Below are 23667 nucleotides of genomic sequence, written 5' to 3' on the forward strand. Positions count from 1 at the left end.
TTACAGGCAGGTGTTCAAAATGCTGATTATGCCCTTGAATGCATCTGCCCGCTCTTCTCCGCAAACCCGCGAATGCGCTTGAGCAATCCTGGGTTATTCTTCACTTGCTGAAAGGCATCTACAATCCGATGCTGCAATTCTTGAGGTGTGGTGATGTCTATTGTGTAAACTAGGCTTTTTGCATAACCCTATAAGTCTGATTAGTGTAATATGTAGCTAATCGACGTTGTATAGAATGGAGAGGAAAAGGAACTGACTACCCTACCCCGTTATCTCCTGGCCTAGTTGCCTCATAAGTGGTGTCATGTTGGTATCACTTGTGAGGTTCAGATCTGTCTTCAGACAGTTGTCTAAACAACTACAACATACACAAAAATCCAAAGGTTTTAAATATGGTGATCTAGGTACAGATCATCCTCTACCTATCCATCGTTCACCATATCGTTTGTTTAGATATCGTCTTACACTTAGAAGGAAATGGGATGAGGAGAATGCTGCATACGTACGAAGTATGAATGTTGCCACTTTACCATATCCAGGCGCTCATTTCAACTGGCGGCCTCAGCCAGCTCAGAATGGCATTATCTCGTAAACGGTTAATTTGCGGACCCGTGTTTTTGCTCCTCTTCGTTTTTACTTTTCATCCCTAAATTTTTGACCATCACTTTTGAAACAACCTATATAATAGCAAAGAGCACTTGTATAGGCCTATTAGAACAAATTTCTATTTTGATTATTATTTATCTCGCATTTTCAATTGTCATTGTAATTGTCACAGTGAATGCTAATGCTAATGTCTTTCATACTTTGAATTCATTTTTTTAAATAGGATTCGATAGAATTTTATAACAGTTAATACTAAATCTGATGAACTAGATTTACCTTCATCATAAGTATCATCTGCTACGGTTAAAGGTCACTTCACTGGTGCGTTCCATACATATAGTGTGGATAACTTAAGGAGACGCTCAACTATATTTTGGAACTTTTTTCCTATTTGACCAATCTTTTTCAAATTTGGAGAAAAAGTTTAATATACACATGGAAAGTAACATGCAAAATCTCAGCTCATTAGATCCAATACTTTTCAAAATAAAAAATATTTCAATTTTTAATCAATCATTAATTGAAATATCACTTTTAATTATCATTTTTTATTTTTTGGCTTATTGCATTTGACTGTGACTTCTCAATGAATAGGGGAAGAATTCTGCATATTGATTTAGTTCTGTCACGTAAATTAGTGTAGAAATTTAATTTTTCATTTCTATGACACTTTTTCTCCAATTTTTAAGTTGAGTGTCCCTTGAGAGTAGTTCCGAAAAGGCTGATTTTGTCGCCTTTAAAATGCAACACATTCTGAAAAACAAACTATATGTATTTTTCATTGAAAATGGAAAGGGATGGAAGGTTGTAGCTTAATGTGAAAAGTATTATAGTAACATGATAAAGTGATTATTTGTACAGTAGTGACAAAAAACCCGGACCGACCCTTGTAGCTGATTTCAGAGCCTTGTTCACTCCAGAGCACGATAGATTGGTAACTAAGACTTCCGTGGTTCGAATCCTGCCTGGGAAGGAAACTTCTTTTTTCCCCCTTATTCAAATTTATTCCCAATACTTTTCGATTGCTGCTAAAATTCGTGTTCTGGGAAGAATAAGTTAATTAAATAGTAAAATATCGCTGCAATCGAAAAGTATTGGGAATAAATTTGAATAAGGAACAAAAAACGTTTCCTTCCCAGGCAGGATTCGAACCACGAAAGTCTTAGTTACCAGACTATCGTGCTGTCACTGTGAACAAGGCTCTAAAATCAGCTATAAGGGTCGGTCCGGTTTTTTTGCCACTACTACATAATTTATATTGAATACATGAAGCATTTCATCTCTGAAACACTACATTCTAACAGTTTTCCCGTAACTTGTCGATTTCTTAAGACTATGGACATATAAATAGCTCCTATGGTTGGTAAGGTGCTTTTTATCAATATGGTGCAACAACAGAACATTAAGCATCGTTCGTTTCATACAGAGTTTTACAGAAAGCATACAGAATGTGCGCACACTAACTGCATTGTATGAATTTTGGAGGAAAATGGAAACAGAAATGTTAGTGATAAATTTCGTGCGAATAATTTTTAATACAAAATTTGGCAATACTGCACAACTTAGAATGTCTTAGTTGTACAGTGTGCTAATGTAACGTTTACTATAATTTGTCATTATAATTAACAAGCAATAAAATTGCTAATAAATGAGCGATGTGGCTCATTGCATTCGGGAGATTCCGGGTTCGAGCCCCAGTGTCGACCAATCTGGTCGAGGTTTTTTCCGTAGCTTTCCTCGACAATACAACTAATTTTCAGTTAAATAAAGATGAATGTTGGATTGGACCCCAATTACTACGAAGTAATAGACACAGAACAACAGTAAACTACAGACAGGAGAGATATGATCTAGGAGTTAAGAGCCATATTCATAGACATTCTTAGCGCGGGCTTCCGGTGGATGATCAGCGAACTAACGTTTTTCGTATTCATAAACCAGTGTTAGCGATACGATATGATATGAATCCTGCACAAGCAATCAGTCGATACCCGTGACTAGTTTAGCACGCTCGTAGCGCGGGCTAGCGAAATGTCTATGCATAGCACCCAAGGCGACTATAAATAAATATAGAGAAAAAAATAATTTATAGTGAAGTCATGAAAGAACATAATGCAACACACAAATAATTCGTAGTCTACGTTAGGTACAGAAAGATAATTAAAAATAAAAAAAAATAATAAATAAATAAGAGAAAAGAGAAATTTGGTTTGAACCATGAACATTTAGTTTTAAAGCAGAGTATGGAGCGCTTGAGCTACGATCACTGGAGTAACATTTATTTGCAATGTACTGCGTTACCATATTGTGCAACTAAAAATCCTTGTGATGAAATTTTGCCATAAACATTTTCGTCTCCATTTCCATACAGGACTCACATTATGTAGTCCGTGTGTGCGAATTTTAGGATATCCTGTATTTATAGTGTTTTACTTAAGGACTGAGCAGTATCCTCAGTAAATAGAATCGATTCAATACATTGTGTTCCTTCCTCAATACAAAACAATTTACTTTACAATGAGAATGTGACGATACTCTGCGTCATTGACATGTAAGCAAAAGCATACCTTATCGTCACAATACCGGTGGTGTGACTGAACATCTGACTACTTGCGTAACGTGTTTCAAGTTAATAAGTCCACAGTTGTGCTCTGACACGTTGGAGCTACATATATAATCAGTTATTTTATAAAATTTGAAATGTATTAAAACAGTAGTAATGTAGATCTGTTGCTTTGATATTCAAAAGGATAATGATTGGAAATATTTTATGTTGATCTTTATAGTAGCCGTATGTTATACAGTATATAATATGGTTCTATTAAGAATGGATTTGTTGATTCAAATTCTACTTATCTGCTAATTTTCGGTATTTAATTTAATTTAATTTAGTAGTCTGACCCAATATTTTGGGTTTGCCCTGCGACACAGAATAGCTCACAATAAAATTTAAAATGAAAAATTATATAAACAGGTTTCAGACAAAAGTGAATAAGACATAAGAAAAAAAAATAGAACCAAGTGTAATTTAAATTGAATGTACACCATAAAGATGCTGACGAAATATCGCTACAGAAAATTTTATTATGGTGGTGACGATGGCATCTTGAAGATCTCTCGTCAGCTTGTATTTTTCCCTCCACGTCACAAAGGCTTTCGGGATGGTGCCTCTCGCTCCGAAGGAGATACCGGTAACTGTGATTTTTTCTATGTTGTATTTCGCCGATAGGGACTGAATCGTGGGCTCGTAGATTTTCTTTTTCTCTTCGTTCACTTCAGATGGTTGAGTGCCTGAGATTTCAAATCTGATGGTAGAATCAATTATTTCGGCAATCTGTTTATTCCTATTTATGGCTATGATATCGATCCTACGATTGCTTCCACCATCAGCAATACAATGAACTTCCTCGTGAACGTCTAGATTTTTGGATCGAAGTGCATCTGCGATCATAGAACGTATGGTGTTGTGACGTTTTATTCTGAGTACTTCTCCCTGTGGGCAACTCCCAAGCACATTAATTTTGAAACCCTGCACAGTTAGTATGCGCTACTAAATTTGTTGTCTGTATGGTTTAACAACGTGTGTAGTTTAAGGGAAGGAGAGTTTCAATATGAGCTTATTAACAATTTCTTTATTAGGTAATAAAGCAAATACCATTCCTTTGGATGTTTTTTTTTTTTATTTGGTGTACCCAATTTTCTAGCAGCATTCGGTTTTCATTTATAAAGTTTTTAAACCAATAATAGAACTAGAAAATGACGTATTAATCACGTATACTTTGACAGCACTTCTAAAAAATGTAATTGCCAGTTTATATTGAATATATTTGCAGAGATGACTTTGAATGAAAATTTAAAAGATGTATAAATAGCTTGAACTTGTGCAACTTACAGTACGGTATGTCCTTCTTACAGTTTGTAGTTCTTGGCAGAAAAGAGAAGGTCTAATATTTTGTCCTGAATTTGATTAGTCTCATTATGATCCATTTAGTAGCTGTTGTATAACAACACTCATTGGTACAAGAAACTTAAGTAGATTTTCTCTTTGAGAATCATATAACTTAGTTTCATTATGTTCCTACATAAATGTGACATTTTCCATACATTCGGTCATTAAGTGCATAGGACAAAAGAAGCAGAATGAATGAACAAAATTTGATTATGATATTTTCCACTAATATAAAAAGAGAAAAGTAATACTTTTTTAAATGTTTGTATTGACAAAGCGTTTAAAATAAACATTTTCAGTGTGCCATAAACTCCTTTGCCAATTCTACTACAGTTACAATCATGGTCATTTGAAAACCTAGATTTTTTTTGTCTCGCCCACAAGTGTCATTCTTCCATGCTTATCTGTCCACTGCCATATCTTCATTTCTACTTATGTATCTTATCATTATTTTTAATTTGTTCGGTTATTCGTATGTACAGTACACACACTCATCATTCTCATTAATCAGTTTCTCATACATTAGCAGTAGATTGTAGGCTAATCATCATTAATCCACGATCATATCAGCTGATGAATTTATTATCATAGCCTTTCATTGTGAATTTTATTTAATTTTCTTTTTTTATTATTATTTTATTATATTCTTCCTTACGTTTTCCATATTAACCATTTGTATTAAATGAGTTGCTTTTGCTATATTCCAATGTATTTTACTTTCTTTTTCTATTATGGTATTATTTTCATGTTGTTTAGTGTCGATTTTATTATGCTATTATTATTATTTTTTTTGTAATATATTAGTATTCTGTTCTTTAAATTTTTGTTAAATTTTAACTGCTTGTATACTTTGTGACCTGGTAGGGTGTAAGAGAAGGCCCTATGGCCTTAACTCTGCCAGTATGAATAAAGAATTATTATTATTATTATTATTATTATGATATGTTCATCTCAAGTTCTTCCATATACAGAGTGTTTCAAAAGTGATGGTCAGAAATTTAGAAATGAGAAGTAAAAACGAAGAGAAGCAGAGAAGTTCCAGTAAACATGGGTCCGCAAATTACCGTTTACGAGATAATGCCATTTTGCGCTGGTTGGGTCATGCTGAAGTACTAATTCCAACAAAAGCAGTGACAATTTTATTTAATTTGTCAAACATGAGACAGTAAAATTCATAATTTTGGCTACAACACAAAGAAAGGTGATTGAATATACACAAAAGAAACTTTTTTGTTTGAACAACTGTAAAGTTCGTGGATAAACAAGGTACAATACAGTATAAACATGTTAACTGAAGAATTTTACAGCAGATGTTCAAAATGCTGATTATGCCCTTGAATATATCTGCGCTCTAGCAATCCTAGGTCATTCTTCATTTGCTGGAAGGCATCTACAATCCGATGCTGCAATTATTGAGGTGTGGTGATGTCTGTTATGTAAACTAGGCTTTTTCTCTAACTCCATACACAAAAATCCAAAGAATTTAGATATCGTCTCACACTTAGGAGGAAATGGAATGAGAAATGTGCGCTATGTGTACAAAACATGAATGTTGCCGCTTTACCGTATCCAGGGGTTCATTTCACTGGCAGTTCCAACCAGCAAAAAAAAGAAAGTTAATATTTTCTCGTAAACAGTTAATTTGCGGACCCATGTTTACTGAACATTTTACTTCTCATCCCTAAATTTTTGACCACTTTTGAAACACCCTGTATTTTCTTTATAAGGTAAAAATTGATTTTAGATATTTTCATGAGTTAAGTGAAATCTTCAACTGGGATAGAAAGGCTTTTACATTAGTTAATTATTTCTTTTTATGTACAGGTGTGTTTGTGTCACAGAAGTTGAATGAGAAATAAAATAGGCTTTTTAATAACTTCTAAAGGGTTTAGAGAGAGAATAACGAAATTTAAAAATCGAAAGTCTCGAAGACCAGATAGTATTGCTACAGAGATTCTTAAATTGGGTTTCGGGGCCTTAATTCCATACTTAGTGCGTATATTTCATGTTTCCATAAATTATGTAGCTATTCCATGTGACTGGAAAACAGCTTTAGTGGTATCCATACATAAAGTTGGAAATAAAGTAGATGTCGGAATTTCAGACCAATTAGCCTTATATTCGTCATATGTAGAGTCATGGAGCATTTGATATCGGGTTATATTCGTCGTGTTCTAAATGCTAAAGACTTGTTTTACAACCGCCAGGATGGCTTTGGGGAAGTTTTCTCATATGATAGTCAAATTAAGTCGCTGGTTCAGGACCTAGCTGAAGAGACAGAGTCGAAAGAGTGGAGCTGTGAAGAGATGATTCTGAAACCGACATGATAGGTGAGATGGACAAGAAGTGTGCATGATTTGATACAACAGCGATAGTGAATGTAGTTCTCTGCGTTTCTCAAGTCGGAGCCACGACACCTGTTCGAAATATGGTGAAATATAGTCTTATTTCCGAATGTTTCATATAAATCTAATGCACATATTATGGACACGCTGTAGCTTTATTGCTAATTTTGAAGTTATATCAGTTAATATAACATCGCAATAATCAAATAACGGCATTTATAAGAGTCTGGATAAGTATTCTTTTCAGAGAAGAGGGAAGGAGATGTTGTATGTGGGTTAGGAAGTGGAAAACTGAGAACACTTTTTTAGAAAACTGAGAACATTTTATCAACAGTAATCTCACTAGAGGTTTTGATTTATCTAGAGAAAATCAAAACTCGAGTGGGATTTAATTGACTATTACACGATTAGAAGAAAGTATATAAATAGGCTATTAAAAGTAACGAAGTACTCCAATACAATAAAATCACAATCTACTATATACAGTCACGAAGCTTTAGTTTTGAGGGTGCTAGAAACAATTGACTGTGACGGTACTCTTTTGCATGGCCTGTAATGAAGCGATATTAGCGATCCTAGTGGTGAGCAACTATCTAATGTTTGCATATTTACTACGTATTGAGCTTCGTGATAAAATATTGACTTACGAAAATACAACTGTCTTCAAATGTATTATTGTACCATCTCAACATTACATGCTAGATGGCAGTAGTGTGTTCTGATTAGCTGTCTTCGAACATAAAATATACTTTAATGTTCGAAGTTAGCTCGAAGTCGCTATCAGTTGTGCCAACTATGGAATCTTCGTTGAACTCTGTAGACGATTACTAGCAATTCCTTCTCGATCTAGATCATGATGGCAGTGTTACTAGTCAAGAAGGCTTTGTTGATCCAGTTTCATTTTTATTAAAATAGTTGCATTCCACTTCAATTATCCGAATCCCAGTAATCAACGTCACTTGACAGATGATTTTCAATAAATCTTAATATTAAACAATCTCTGATACGTGACTATCCGTAATATCATATAGCAGAAGCTATAACATAACCTAAATAATATATACAAGTGTTAGAAAAGTTTTAATTAACGACGATGACATAAAAAATAAACGTGAATAATTTTAAAATGAATAATTATTGAATGTACAATTTTCAAATTTGAATGTTTTAGTGATTGGTGGTTCAGTTGATGTTATATTGGACGTGTGCGTAAAAGAAGTGGAACTCGTTGATGTAGGCCTACATGGTGTATTCAACTTATTCAGAATTTCCGAATGGTGCTCTTCTTCATTTATTTGTAAATAGGATTTCAGGGAAGATGCATACGTATGACCAGTGATCTTTATTAATTCTTGTTCTTGAATGCCAATGCGAGTCATATTTCAAACTGCTGTGCATCGACTGGAGTGCCTTTTTTGTTTTGTTTTTTTGTTTTGTTTGTTTGTTTGTTTTTTTTTTTTTTTGACGTCCAGACCAGCGCAGTTTGAAATGTTGGCAAACAAAGAAACAAATGCTAGGGACGCGATAAATTAAACAAATGCTAGGGACGCGATAAAATTGTGCGTTAAGCAGCCATGGTTGGTTGAAATAGTCCTTTCGTACCGTTCTATTGGTTAAAAGTAGTATGACGTAGTAAAAGTGTAATAGTCACCGTAAACACTATTAGAGTTATAGATAAGTTTACATACTTTGTGTAAGATACCTGTTAACAGTTTAATCTCTTCATGAGGACAAAAGTATAAAATAAGTTTTAATTATGTTTTATAATGTATTCAAATGTCCTTTTTATCTTAATGTTTCAGAACTCATTTGGACGCCCTGATGAAGTAGTGGCAGCAGAAACCCTGGCAAATCATGTGCGGTGCAACAATAGCTTTGTACATGCTGTGTTTCAAGCGCAGTTTCGATCATCACTCACGTGTCCACGCTGTCAACGCCAAAGCAACACATTTGATCCTTTCCTATGTGTATCAGTGCCTGTTCCCCAAAATCAGAGGAGACCTATCTATGTTACTGTATTATATACTTCACAGCAACCACGACAGGTAAAACTATAATAGGGCTGCGATATTTATATTGGGTGAACACTCCTTCACGCGCCCACTTCCACTGCTTGCGGGTGTTGGTGAACGGATTTTAGGGAATCCTCAGTAAATCTGTAGTGTGTCGCGTAAGTTATTACTAATAAACTCTTAAAAAAAAAAAAAAAAAAAAAAAGTAAAGTAAAAGTAATTTACACTCTTATTTGGACACCAGGAAATCGCTTTTGAAATAATCTCCTTGCAGCACGAGCCGATTCTGTACGCACATAGCTATGAATCATACATAAATACTCTTTGGGGAATAGAATACCTGAATTGAACCATATTAACTTAGTTAACACACTGTATTACGTCGCCTAAAGAACACATGCTTATCTTGCAAGTGTAGAGCTCACACTGACGCCTGACGCGACTTTCAGCTCGGTGGTGGCGGGAGGTTAGCAGCTAGTTCCTCCGATTAGCCGTAAGCCGTGAAAGCACGGGCGCGCGAAGGATTGTTCACCCAGTTTTTAAGTAACATTTATGTTGTGCTAGGTTGATTCAAAAGTTTTAGATATGAATGTGACATTTGTTTAATAGGATATTAAATAAGAATTTCGAAATTAAAGTGCATTATTTCCAATGACAATATTCCATCTTTCTGTCAGTAGTTCACTTTGGCAGATGTACCATTCGTTTGACAGAACATGAGTCAAACTGGAATGAACTATAATCCGAAGGTCCAATATCTGAGCTATAAGCTGGATTCCAAAATACCTCAATGCCTTCCAGTTCCAGAATCTAGGTTTGTATTGAACGTGATCACTGGAATAGAGCATAGTTATGATAAACTTGCTTTTGGTCCGCCAAAGTCAGATAGTATTACTCAGAATGTTGCTGTACAAATGTAATTTAACACACTGTTTCAGTTGTTGTGAAACTTGTAGCAAATGGCGCCAAAATTTTCATAAAGACAACTCGTACAATTTGTTTCCAGTATGTACATTTCAACAAGTAAATGCGTTGCTATACTGTGTATCTGACCATGGTTAAAACATTCGTATATCCCAAAACAGCTCAAAGACAAAGAAAGCGTTTTGTCCTTTGCTGAACTGAAAACAAATAGACTGGGAAAATACGCCACGTATCAGAAGCAACCTCGTGAGACTCTAAAAAATGTCAGTAAATTAGGTTTGACTTGTTTCTTATTAATGTTTTGTAATGAATACTGGTTCAGAAATGGCATGAGAGGGAGCAAGAAAAATAAGAGAGGGGGTATGGGTGGTTGGATAATATTAAAATATCATTTCGGTCTCTCAGATTTGATATTTCTGTCGAAATTAGATTTTAGACCTTGATGAGTGTGTGCAGAAGATGAATGTTTTAGGCAACCATGTGATAGATAATAAGCGTATATCCAGCGTTTCGAAACTACATGTTTTTATCATCAGAATCATTCTACAGAAGATCTGAAATGTTGCATAGTAAATAACGTCTGTCAAGTTAGGCTAGTCGTTTGATGGACCTTTTGACCGGTTGCTTGGACCATTCAGACATAATGGTTCCGACATAGAAGCAGACTCCTGAGGTCTTTGGTGACATGACCCTTCTGTTGGAACCTGTTGAGCAATTCAGAAACATTAGAGTAAGTCTCAATACATGCATGGAAACCTTAAAACCTTTTCATGAAATTCATTGTTAATCTTTAAGGCAGTGGTACTCACAAGAAAGTAGGGGAGAGCTAAAAGTGAGAAATAGTAATTTGCCGAGAACCACAATGCATTTCACAGTATTGAAGCTAAACAAAATGCGCGGATTTTTAATTATTAAATTACTTGGCCTATTATTATTATTATTTCAATATAAAGTAACAGCACTAACACATTACTGGTACCGATATTTTGAAGTTGAAGGGCGGACCCTGCTGCTCTTCTGCAAAATCATATCAATATACAAGCAGGTTGATTTGTTGTTCTATTTCACCTATACTGTGTTTTGAATTTGTAAATTAAAATAAAGTGTTACATACAGCTAGAAGACACTCCTTAACAATATCCTCATCTGTAAATGACTTAATTTCTGCTACATGGTACGATACTTTTATTATCATTTCGATTTTATGTACAGTGGAATACTTTACTTTCAATTCAGATATTACGGTTATTTTTTAAATTTTCAGTTCCTCTATCCTTATTTGACAATGTTTTCGATACTTGTTAACAAAATTTGAATACACGCTTTGTAATGTCTATGAAGAAATGAACGTTTGTAACACTATATGTGGGTAAATATTCGATTAGCATGCCCGACCATGAAACGAGCGGGCCATGATTCGAATCCTGGTTGGGACAAGTTACCTGATGAGGTTTTTCCCATTAAGAACAAATGCTGGGTAACTTCGGTGCTGGACCCTGGACTCATTTCGCTGGCATTATCACAGTCATCTCACTTAGATGCTAGATAACCATAGTAGTTGATAAAGCGTCGTAAAATAGCCAATTAAATTAAAAAATAACACATTAGTATATCTGGACATGTACGAGACATGATACTATCTTTAAAAAAAAAAAAAAAAAGAACACATACGTGTCGTTGAAAACTGTCACTGTCAATAATGATGCAGGGTAATGAACATTTTCTCCAGTTGCACATTGTTACAGAAATTAAAAAATAATTTTAAAAAAGTAGTAGTAATAGTAATATTAATTCAAGACTGCAATAAATGTCTTTGAGAGCCACAGGCTACAAAATGAGTATCACTGGTCTAAGGAATAGAAGTGAGAGAAATGATAAAGGTACAATAACGTCATAGTTAATTACAATAAATTTCTTTACATCGTACTCTGTGAGTAACTTCTTACTCAAATGAACCACAAAATGAAGGAAGTACAAGTAGAGTCAAAAATGAACCGAATTTTGCCTACCACTGCCGTGCTATTTAGGCAACTCATCTGCCTTATCTTCGTGGCAGATAGTATATATCCTCAGGCGCATATGACAGAGTGCCCTGCCAACGTAGGGGGAGTACGTAGCTGATGTGTTGCGACTAACATAGCACTCAACCAAATTAGTACAGCTGATAGCTTGGTAGGGTGAAAACATTCCTGTCGGAGGGTAAGATGATCCTTAAAGATTGGCGAGTGAACAAAAAATTGTCTGTTGAACTTTGGTAAGATATTTACTCTCTTACATCAAGGGTAGGCTACAGAGAAACAATGTCATGGAACCAAGTGCTTGTGTGGCACAGCGATTCAAAGATGCTCGCTTTTCCATGGAAGATGATCAACATCCACGAAGACCCAGATAGGCAAGAAATTAAGATATGATTGCGAGAGTTGGGCAAGAGATCAGACAAGACTGCAGGTAGTCCAATTCTTACCCTTCCTTCGTCTACTACATCGCGAAGACGACTAAGAATGGCAACATATGCGTACTTATTAACTGTTCAGGAATGAATTGGAAATGTACCAAACCTGGACATCGAGGAACATTTCCAGCATAACCTTTCCCTTTGATCTGTCTGCACGAAATCCTTTTTTGTGTGGTGAGGTGGGTGATTTCAATGTCGATAACTGCCATTTGAATTGTCGCTCCAACTTAACGAATATCGCTCAATATATCTGTCCTTCCTCAGACTCTGTCTTCTCTGGATCTTGCTCCAGCTGATTATTACATATTTCCAGAAGACAAAAGACTAGCACAAGTGGCGCAAGTTGATTTTGGCCAAAGAAGTGAAGGATGTATGTGACACGTGCTCCGAAGGAAGTGACCTAAAATGATTTGTGGTTTGTTTTGAAAAGGGTACAGACGGGATGCTGAGAGAAGTGTGTGCTTTCTTTGTAGGTGGTGGTGTGTAAAAGGTTGCATTTATTCTATAATAAAAGTTTCTACACATGTACGGTTCATTTTTTTATTCTACTGGTGTGGGTATCTGTTTATATTTCGTTGTAAGATATGTCTTTATTAATAATTGATGTTTGTTTATTTTGTTCATATTTTATTATCTTTTCTTTTGTGCTGTGTAGGTGAAGCTAGGAATTTCTTTACCTATTCACGCAGAAGTGCGAGAATTAAGAGAACTTCTAGCATCGGATACTGGCATTTCAGAGCCACACATGTTGCTGACAGAAGTTGATGATCTTGGCTTCCATAGGACATTTGCAGGTAAGTTTCTTTATAAAGTGATCTAGGTATATACATTTCATTATACAGTACGAGACGTGTTCTTAAAGTAAGTTCCAAAAGGGTGTAGAAAGTAAACGGGAAAATATTTATAAACCATTTTTGTAGCATTGTAGTCCCCACACTTCAATTACTTCTCACCATAATCTCCACCATTATTGAGGCATTTATCGAGTCGCGGCACAAGTCTTTCTATCCCCTCATTGTAGAATTCACCCGCCTGCGAACCACTCCGCAACATTTGTGGAAAATTCCAGGAGAGCGAAGAAATTGTGAACCTCCTGTCCTCATGAATTTTTTCATCGACAGCACGCACCAAATCGTCATTGATCAAAGATGGCCGACCGGTATGCTGCTCGTCATGCACAGAGATGCGGCCCTCGTTGAACTTTCTAACCCATCTCCTGACCATTCCATCACTAATGGGCATCATCACCATACACCTCACAAAGTTGATGATGAATGTCAGCTGGTTTGATGTTTCTCGCATTCAAAAAACGGATAACAGACCGCATCTCACAGTCGGCGGGGTGCTTGATCACTTTAAACATTTCAACTGATCACAACTAACCACACACACGGACTGAAGCTCTGAAACTGCATGCACAGCTTGTCTGAGGACTGAAGAAGAAAACACGTATGCGCAAAATAACGATTGCAGCGATGCGACAGCTATAATTGAAAATGGAACTTACTTTAAGAACACGCCTCGTAGTTGAGAAGTTGTTACATTGTTAACTAAATTTGAATAGTCCTCCTCCTAAATGTTCAATTAGTAAGTGCGTATATGAGTAGTACCTACTATACAGTATTTGAAATTAATAGTTTTGATATTACTCGCATTACCATTAATTTAGTAAAAATTTAAGGGGAGAGGATGGTATTTTTTTTTTTAACTTTTTTTCTATTTGGTGTAAAATATTAATTTTTTTATGTAGGGAGCTCATAGCTGTAACAACTCAACCAAAAATAAATATTTTGAAAAAAATTATTTGGGGGCCCAGATTTGAAAGAAATATACCCAATGCAGGATTTTACTAAAACCGATATATCTAAACCATTTTTAAAGGTAGATTCATCCAGTTTTTTGCAATCTGCTTACAAAAGCATGCTCTACAAACTGTCTGTAACAGAATTTTGATATTTGTTCCTACCTTTGTAAAATAAACAATTAAAATTTAATAACACTTTTCTGATTTCCTTTCTTGCAAATAAACGGACGTAGTTTTAAAATGAAATCAATTAACAAAATTCCGTTACAGAGAAAAGTTTCCTAATAGTCTAAAGAATGTGTGTTCAAAATTTCATGCATGCATCTTTAATAGTTCAGAAGTTATATCCATTTTTGTCTGGCCATGTAGCAAAAAAATGAAGTTACTGTAAACCGACAAAATGGGGCGAGTAATTTAAAAATCCATAGCGCAGGAAGTTTAAAAATGGCGTCTCAACATCCGATAAGGGCACAAATAAACACGAAATATTATGCAATGCATTCCACACATATCAAAATGGTATTTTAAAGTTTTTTTTTTTTTTAATTCAATTAACCGGAAACAACAATAAAAGCAGGCGAGTGATTTAAAAATCCATAATGCAGGAAGTTTAAAAATGGCGTCTCAACATCTGATAAGGACACAAATACTCACAAAACGTTATGCTATGCATTCCACACATATCACAGAGTATTTTAAAGAATTTTTTTTTAATTTACTCATTTTTCACCAAAAAATACCATCCTCTCCCCTTAAAGATACTCATTTTAAAATTCAGTAGAAGGATATACAGCCGTGGCAGCCTGTTGTATAGGACGAATGCTTAAAAGTAAACATTAAAGAAACATGCTGCGCTGCATTCACTCCTTTATATAATTCTGAAGTAAAATATGACCACACTTTGAAATGTTTAAACTTGTGATTCTGTATTTCTAGCTGATACGTACCTCAAAAAGGTAGAGATGTTAGGTTGCAAATGGGAAAGACGTATTTTTAATGCAGAATTTGGAGAGTAGAGTCCAAAACTCTTATGCTAGAGACACAAACGGTTAACCCTTTCACCCAAAAATCTACGCTTTGGAATGGTGACTTCATTATGTTTCTTGATAACCCATCAGTTTAATTATCTAAGTTAGCCAAGTGAATTATGTAAAAGACCATGAGATATCCTATCCTAAGGTTGAATCTTACCACTTGCATTTTTTTATTGCATTTTATTTACTCTTCAGTAATATAATGTTAGGGTCGTTTGTATTCTTTTATTCATTCACATACAACACATAGCTTGATATTTGCGAGGAAAGAATTTAAATATAATGGTAATATTAAAAATATTTAATAGTAAATAAACTGAAAAGAATAAGAAGGTAATTAGATTGTGATTCATTCGCAGAATCTCCTGGGCATATCTGCATATCAGGACTGATTATGTGCAAGCTGCAACTGATTATTACAAGGGAACTCTTAATGAGCTTATGTTGAAACTTTTCTCTGAAACTGCATAAACAGACAATAAATATAAGAAGTACAGTACAATTATCTAGTCCTGACAGTCGCCAGAGATGTGCGCCTGGGTCAGGCGAGTCCATTTAGTTACGCCGAGGGGTGTTTCGGTTAGTTACTTGCTTGCCTTCAGAGTGATCGGATGTCATGCATGCAGTAGAGCGGTATGTTTCTAGTACATTTAAGCTGTACTGCATTCCTTTACCGACCGCTCGCCCTTATCTCTACTCCGGAGCTCTCTCCACTACTCCTATTACTTCCCGTCTTTCGCGTCGCTGAGCTGTCACAACTAAATAATCGGTCTGTAGCTGTCCGTACTATCTGAATGGGCATGAAAACTTACTCATAATGTTGCATTAAGAAACAATGAGACATACTGGAAGAGAATAGTCTAGTTGCGATCCTCTATAAATGCCTTTGTTGTCATGTAACACGCGAAATGACCTTGTGTACTAAATGTGCTTTGCAAAAAGTTGAGCAAGCACTACCTATACAAGGTCAAATATGACTAAATTATTTCATGATATTTTATTCCAATTTTACAATCCTACAGGTAGTTTGGGCAGTTTTTTATTATCTGTTTACTGTGTAGATATAACAATGCTCACAGTTTCAGCAGACGATTCGTCATAAACTCATTCTCTTGTTACTCGAGAAAACTAATGATGACATCCTTTTTCTTTTTTTAATAACTGATTACCTTTACCTATAATTTACCTGCTTTTTCAAATCAAACTTGGTACTGGTATCTGTTTAATTAAAATATCGTTCGTGGCATCTCTTCTAAGATTATCTGTACAAGACGCTATTTGCATATTTTAGATTGTAGCAAGTTGGACTGCCAGTTTGAGATTGCATTCAGGCTTGGGTTTTGAGTCTGCTTGGGCCAATTATTTTGTTTGGTTTCTTCATTGGTTTTCTCCAACTGTCAGGTATTCATATGGCGAGTCCACTACTGCCAATTTCACAATGAACTATAGTGCATCCAGGAAAAAAAAAAGAAAGGGCAGGGAGATTGTGATTTGAAGAGGAATTCTTTAACATTTGTAATTTGTTTCCAATTTTGAATCTCATTTATAGATACGTCAGTATAAAAATATTTGTTTGTTCTTTTCCACTACCTCTTATTTTTCCTTCAGTCACATACGGTACATTGCAATTAATAGAAAAATAGTACAATTCAATATTTCATCATCATCATCATCATCATCATCATCATCATCGTTATTGTTGTTATTGGTTGTGGTTTTGGTAGTGGTAATATATAATGTGTAATATTTTTTTGCACAGATTCACAACCTGTATCATGTATCAAGGAAACAGATCCAGTGTACTGCTTAGAACTGCCTCAATTGAAGGAAGCAACAGAAGATGGAGGAGGAGCATATGTGTTACTATGTTGGGTGAACCTCTTGGTGGTTGAGGACCATTGTGCAAGGTTCAGCAGCCCCTATACAATGCAAGTAGGCCGTGAGACATCATATGAAGACCTCCAAAAGCTGATACTTAAGGAAATGAATGCAGTTCTACATGATGATATTCTTGTCAATTCACAAGATGTATGTAAAATTTATTACACTTCTTTATCTGATAAGTTATGGAATATTGCAATGCTATTTTACTTTGTTAATTCATACTGAATACTTTATAAACTTAGTATTTTACTTTGATATCCACAGATTCCACTGTTCCACATGCGAATTGTAGATGGCTTGGGTGATGGATCACCAACGTACTTGGACCCAACTTTGGATCATCCATTGTACATGGAAGCAGTGGAACAAGCATTAGCTCTGTGTGAGGAAGATGCAGGTCCACCCCATCTGAAACTAGTCTTGGAATGGGATCTGCAGTCTAAGGAGAGGTAGGTGAGAGAATAATAAAATTTTCATCGTATGTTAACCCTGTGTTATTATGGATTATAAATGAAGACGTTCGCACTAATAAGTGTGGGTGGCTGTCGAAAGTTATAATAAACTTTTTTTTTATGGTTTTTAGTTGGAATTATTTGTGCCAGGTAAATTATTGTGTATAAGTAATAAGAAGGATAATGGGTCTAAGAGGGATGAAGTTACAAGAGAATGAAGAAAGTTACACAACACAGAACTGCACGCATTGTATTCTTCACCTGACATAACTAGGAACATTGAATCCAGATGTTTGAGATGGGCAGGGCATATAGCACGTATGGGCGAATCCAGAAATGCATATAGAGTGTTAGTTGGGAGACCGGAGAGAAAAAGACCTTTGGGAAGGCTGAAACGTAGATGGGAGGATAATATTAAAATGGATTTGAGGGAGGTGGGATATGATGATAGAGAGTGGATTAATCTTGCAGAGGATAGGGACTGATGGGAGGCTTATATGAGGGCGGCAATGAACGTGCAGGTTCCTTAAAAGTCATTTGTAAGTACTGTAAGTATAAGTAATTTATTTTCATAAAAATAGTGATATTGTTCTTATTGTATTTGTCTTCTTCATCGTGTTAACTCCCTTTTTCACTTCCTCCTCTATCATCGCCATCGTCATCGTCACCGTCTCTTAATTGTATAGTCTGAAGTGCAAACATAAAACAAGTCTATGACGATGATATTAGATAAAATGGTTGTGATGACAACAGTGATGATGATGAGCATCATCCACTAATAAGTCTGTAGACTTAGAAATGAACACAAAAAAATCTGTGATGATCACACAGAGCTAATAGGATGTGATGGTGGCAGCAATGAAGAAGAAGAAGAAGAAGAAGAAGAAGAAGAAGAAGAAGAAGAAGAAAATGAGGTCATGGTCGTGGTCATGATCATTCACGTTCAGCAGGAGGAAAGGAATAAAAAATGTAGTGGTAATGATGATAACAAAGAAGAACTGGTACAGTGATTACAGAAAATACCAGAGGGCCCCATGGAAAACAGCTCAGCGCAATATTTGTGCACCAGGATTTCACCCCTAGGTCTCCAACATGAAAATGGATTTTAAATGGCGATAAAATCCTTAGTTTGGCTTCCTGAGAGAAACATAGAGCTGGGGGTTCCATGTCACAGATTACAGCACGTAAAAAACTCTAACCTTATACAGTACAGGGCTCCGGACAAAATTTGTTAGTTATTTTTCACCCATGTTGAATTTTGACACTAATTAAGTTCTGCAGGATCATTCTGTTTATTTCATATATCTTTCTCCCTCTCCCTCTCACTCTCCTTTCCTCTTCTCTCCCCCCTCTCTCTCTCCATCTCCCCTTTCCCCTTCCTCTCCTTCTCTCCCTCCCCCCTCCACATATTGCTGATAGATGGCAGGACTGTGACCCATTTTCAAGTTGCACACCGCTTCAGTGGGCCACATTATGCATAATGTGTATCTGTGAAGAGTTATGTCATGTAACAAGGTGAGTGTATGTGTAAGTGTAGTGTAGGGAATGGGTGAGGAAGGGAGAAGGGAAAACCTGGTGCCGGCATGTAGCCTACTCCTGTCGAATAGCACCAAGGGGACTGCCAGGGTTAACGTCCAGGTACACTCTTTGACACAGAAATTGGTCACTATTCGAGACTATGTCTCACCTCAGAATGATCATGTGCATTGTGTTTACATACATCTTTGCATTTTAGATAGAGAGATTCGAAGCCCAGTCTTTGTAACAAGAAGAAAGAGCTCTATCGCTAAGCCACAAAGGCTGTGTAGGGAATATGTCGTTTCATAACATACAGATACGTCACTGCTGCCACTACGACTTAACTTCATCCTTGGATCTTGATACTTAATATTTCCCTTATACTTAGACAAATTCATGCTACAAGAGAACGACCATTTTCCGTGTCAAAGACTATACATTTAAAACTTCATTGCAATTGAAGAGTGTGTTTCCAAAACTCGCCCAGTCCATTTCACCATTTCTATGATGTACACCTATATATGATAGTGTTTGTGACCGCTATCATTATATTTTAAGCTTGTTTTCTTCCAAAACAACGCCAGTCCTTGTTTAAAAGTTTATTATTGTGCACGTCACTTGAAAATTCGCTCAGTCCATAGATGAGTGGATAAAACAAACTAGCCAAGTCCTTTCATAAAAATGGACTGAACATGTTTTTGGATCACACTCTTCAATTAATTTTAGATTTTGTACTCGTAAACATATAGTCACATATTTTTTTTATTTTGTATTGCAGCACCATTGCAGATGATAGTGACCAGATGGAGGAACATTCCAGTGTTAAACAGTTAAAGATCAATTCCGAACAGGGTGGTGCTGTTACTCTGGAAGAATGTTTTGAGGTAAATGCATTAAAGTCAAAGTTTGTAAATAAGGTTATTCATGTGTGTGCATGTATGCTTTTCACTTCTCCTTTGCCCCATGGAACTAAAAATTTGTTATTTATGGAAAGTCCTGTAATAATGCTACTGTGTATATTACTATCTCATAATTGCTTTTATTTTGACTCTGACATGAAAGAAAATATTTCTTTTTATGATCTATTCTCCTGTATCCTGCAGATTTCTTAGAAACCTCATTTCACTCGACTCAAGTCTAGTTTTGTTTCTGATAACATCATCACCTATGGCAACGTTCTTTATTTATATTTTATTGACATTGGGTATTCTTTCGTTGGGGTTGACACTGTTATCCCTGTCTGCCATATTGTTTTCAACTGTGAATAAGAACTTATTTGTTCTAAAGCAGAATTTGCCAGTTAAATTAATATTTAGAAACATAAATTAGTAAATTATGAATAATTATACATATTAATATGATAGCAACTTATATACTGTACAGATCTTGTCTAGGAACATTTGCCTCTTCTGATTGAATGAAAGTTCCTCTAATCTAAAACAGACAATGTTGGCTTATTTATAAAGCAACAACCCATATTCAAATTAAGATACAATTAATTCTTGGAAGTTTTTTGAAGTTGTTCGCTTCACGAGATATGCAAAACTTTTCTTTTTAAAGCTATAATGTAGTATAAGAAATCCTCATAAGGCTGTGCATAATACTTCAAATCAAGCTATAAACGACTTAAATGACTGAAATCAGAGTAGTGTTGACATCTGTCTTTACCCATGCACAAGTTACATCTTTAGAACTTTGCCTTGTATGCACCTGATCATATATCTCCAGTATTAATTCAATGATTATACGTATAGATGTAGAATTTAATTCTCTATTAGAAGTTACCTTATACTTAAAAATTATAATATTATGTTTATTGTTACAGTTATACACCAGGGCAGAAGTGTTGGGTGCAGAAGATGCGTGGCACTGTCCAAATTGTAACCGCAAACAAGAAGTAGTGAAGAAACTTGGTCTTTGGTCGTTACCTGACATATTGGTTATTCACCTCAAGCGTTTTAGACAGGTAATAAAATTACTGAAGTACTAGTAAGCAGGAACAAATTGTCACTTCATTTTTATTTATTTGTTGTTTGTTTTTTTTTTTTTTTTTTTTAATCAAGTTTCGTATTTTTTATAATGAGTGTGGTAGTGATGTGAGCTAGTAAAAGCATATTTCAATTCTTTTACAGTTGTTTTAAAATTAATGAATATGTAAATTATGTAAAGGAAACCACCTCATATATCTTGAATACTGGTACATGTAAAATAAAACTGAGAATTTTCTTGCCGTCCATAATGGTATCTGGCCCACTGTTATTGACTGAATTTCTGAAGACCTTCTTACATAGTCTCAATTTGGAGTTCAACTATTCATAAGTTTATTACTTTGTATTTTAATCACCTGTTTTGGTTATAAAATTCAGATTTATGAAATGAATATAATTTGTGCCTTTATCCTGTGATATATTCCCAGCAATCTTCAAAGCAGAGGGCTCCAGCTAAACTTACGACTCTGGTGGACTTCCCACTGTACGGGTTTGACATGAGTCCACACCTAGCCAACCGACCACCAAATGGAAACTCAGTAGCTCCACCAGGAATGCTGGGCTCTCCTCCTGGCAGTGGAGTTCTAGGAGGTCTGGGTTGGTCACCCTGGAAGCGACCACGTCGAACACCACTTCGACATGATGATAACGTATATGACCTTTATGCCATCTGCAATCACCATGGTCAAGATCTTCAAGGCGGTCACTATACAGGTTTGAAGTGTGTTTATGTATGCATATATGTCTAATGCTTTTGTAGATAGATTTTTCCCCATTTGTCTTGCATTCCAGTGGTATGTTGTTATCTGTGTATTCTTATTTATTCTTATCTTTATAATTGTTGGGACACTTGAGAGTGCTACCAGCGTTGTCTAGGAGCTAATGAGTGGAATTTATGCTGCTCCAAGACTGTGGGGGGGCGTGGGTTCGAATCCCACTTGGACTGATGACTTGAGTGGGTTTTTTTCCGAGGTGTTTCCAACTGCAAGTCAAATGTCAAGTAATTCAATGGCGAATTATCAAACTCATCTCTCCAAAATACGATCTTAATACCACTAATTCCATTGACCATAGATAACTGTGCAGTTGATATAGTGTTTTTAAATTAAAACAAGAATTATAAAACTATTCAAGTTAGCTACTACTGCTACTGTTCGCTGTAGACTGGAAAGTTCCAGATTCAATCCCAGATGGCGGTGGGATTTATATCAACTTCCAAAATGGCCCCGAGGTTCACTCAGCCATTGAGTACTGACTCTTTCTCGGGAGTAAAAGCCAGTTGGAGCATGGTGCCAACCACCATCTCATTCTAGTGCTGAGGCTATGAAAGCCTGAAGTTCTACCCCCATACCCCCCCAGAGCCATCATGAAGTGTAACTTTACTACTACTACCGCCATCACCATCACCATTACCATGACCATCATATCACCACTATAATCCTTAAAGGGGTCGTATATATTTATAATTGCAAACTGTTTTGCAGCTAAGTGGAACATATAGTGTTTGAGTTTAAATCACATCAAGGTCATATATATTTTCCCATATGTTGTCTCTTTTTAATATCATTTTTGACTAGTGTTCAAAGCTTGTCTGTTTAATTCTCTCATATGTTTATTTACGTAACATTGAAATTATTGAATGCAATGCAAGACAAAAAAGTTATGCGTCTGTTATGTTATATTGGTCTGTCTTTGTATTCATATGTTATACTACTGTATATTATGTTTAGTATTATTATACTGGGTCATAAAATTTACTTAGTCTTACGTTAAAAAGTGTTAAAATTGTTAAAAAAGGTATATACCTACGACAGATGGCCCGTTTCGACGCTATGTCAACAAATGCACATCGTAGAGTCAAGATCACCAGTGGTTTAAGAGACACTGAGGATGACGTGACATAGTGTCGAAGGTATATACTTTTTTAACAATTTTAACACTTTATAACGTAAGACTAAGTAAATTTTATGGTTTTAACAAACTGTTAACGAGAACTTTAATCAATGAATTATACTGGGTGTTTCAAAATGAATATCAGGGGTTTTAAAGTTTTGTAGTATTTATTACATTTAACGTACAATTATAAATAATACACCAAATGAAAGAGTAACTCAAACAGTTTTGCTACAAGTGCTCAATGTGAGCACCGTTCATCACATGGTACACATCGAGTCGATAAGAGAGTTCTTCCCTAACCTTGATCAGTGTATCTGGAGTAAATGTTGCAAAAACTGCTTCAATCCTCTGTCTTAAGTCTAGCAGATCAGGTGGTAGCGGAGGTACATACACACGATCCTTCATGAATCCCCAAAGGTAAAAATCGCATGGCATAAGATCTGGTGAATGTGGAGGCCATGCGAAACAAGCTCTGTCATTCAGCCCCTTTCGGCCAATCTAGTGATCAGGTACAACATCGTTTAACCAATCGGGTACTTCCATATGCGTCTCCTTAAAATTCTCCACACAGATGTCGCTGGAATTGATAATTCACGACTAGCCTTCCAAGCAGATTTCTTGGGGCTACGCATGAAAGACTCTCTCACTTGTTCAACGTGCTTTCTAATGGCAAATAGAGGACAGTGGCGTATACTGGTTTAAGGGTCTGGGCTACCACTGACCCTATTATTACACAAAATATATTTTAAAAACCCTATAATAAAATGCCTTACCTATTTATATGTGAATTCCAGACGTCT

General features: G+C 35.7%; 1 protein-coding gene across 1 annotated transcript in view; it reads left to right on the forward strand.

Annotated features, from left to right (window-relative positions):
• LOC138701869 (ubiquitin carboxyl-terminal hydrolase 31-like) overlaps positions 1-23667 on the forward strand; it is a 96245-nt gene that overhangs the window by 63178 nt on the left and 9400 nt on the right. Inside the window, exons 2-8 of the mRNA XM_069829199.1 lie at positions 8703-8945; positions 12947-13085; positions 16889-17157; positions 17278-17462; positions 19762-19867; positions 20809-20949; positions 21400-21685. Of these exons, the coding sequence (XP_069685300.1) occupies positions 8703-8945; positions 12947-13085; positions 16889-17157; positions 17278-17462; positions 19762-19867; positions 20809-20949; positions 21400-21685 (1369 nt within the window). The remainder of the gene's footprint in view (positions 1-8702; positions 8946-12946; positions 13086-16888; positions 17158-17277; positions 17463-19761; positions 19868-20808; positions 20950-21399; positions 21686-23667) is intronic.

This window comes from Periplaneta americana, chromosome 6, assembly GCF_040183065.1.
Source record: "Periplaneta americana isolate PAMFEO1 chromosome 6, P.americana_PAMFEO1_priV1, whole genome shotgun sequence".
In the NCBI taxonomy this organism is placed as follows: domain Eukaryota; kingdom Metazoa; phylum Arthropoda; class Insecta; order Blattodea; family Blattidae; genus Periplaneta; species Periplaneta americana.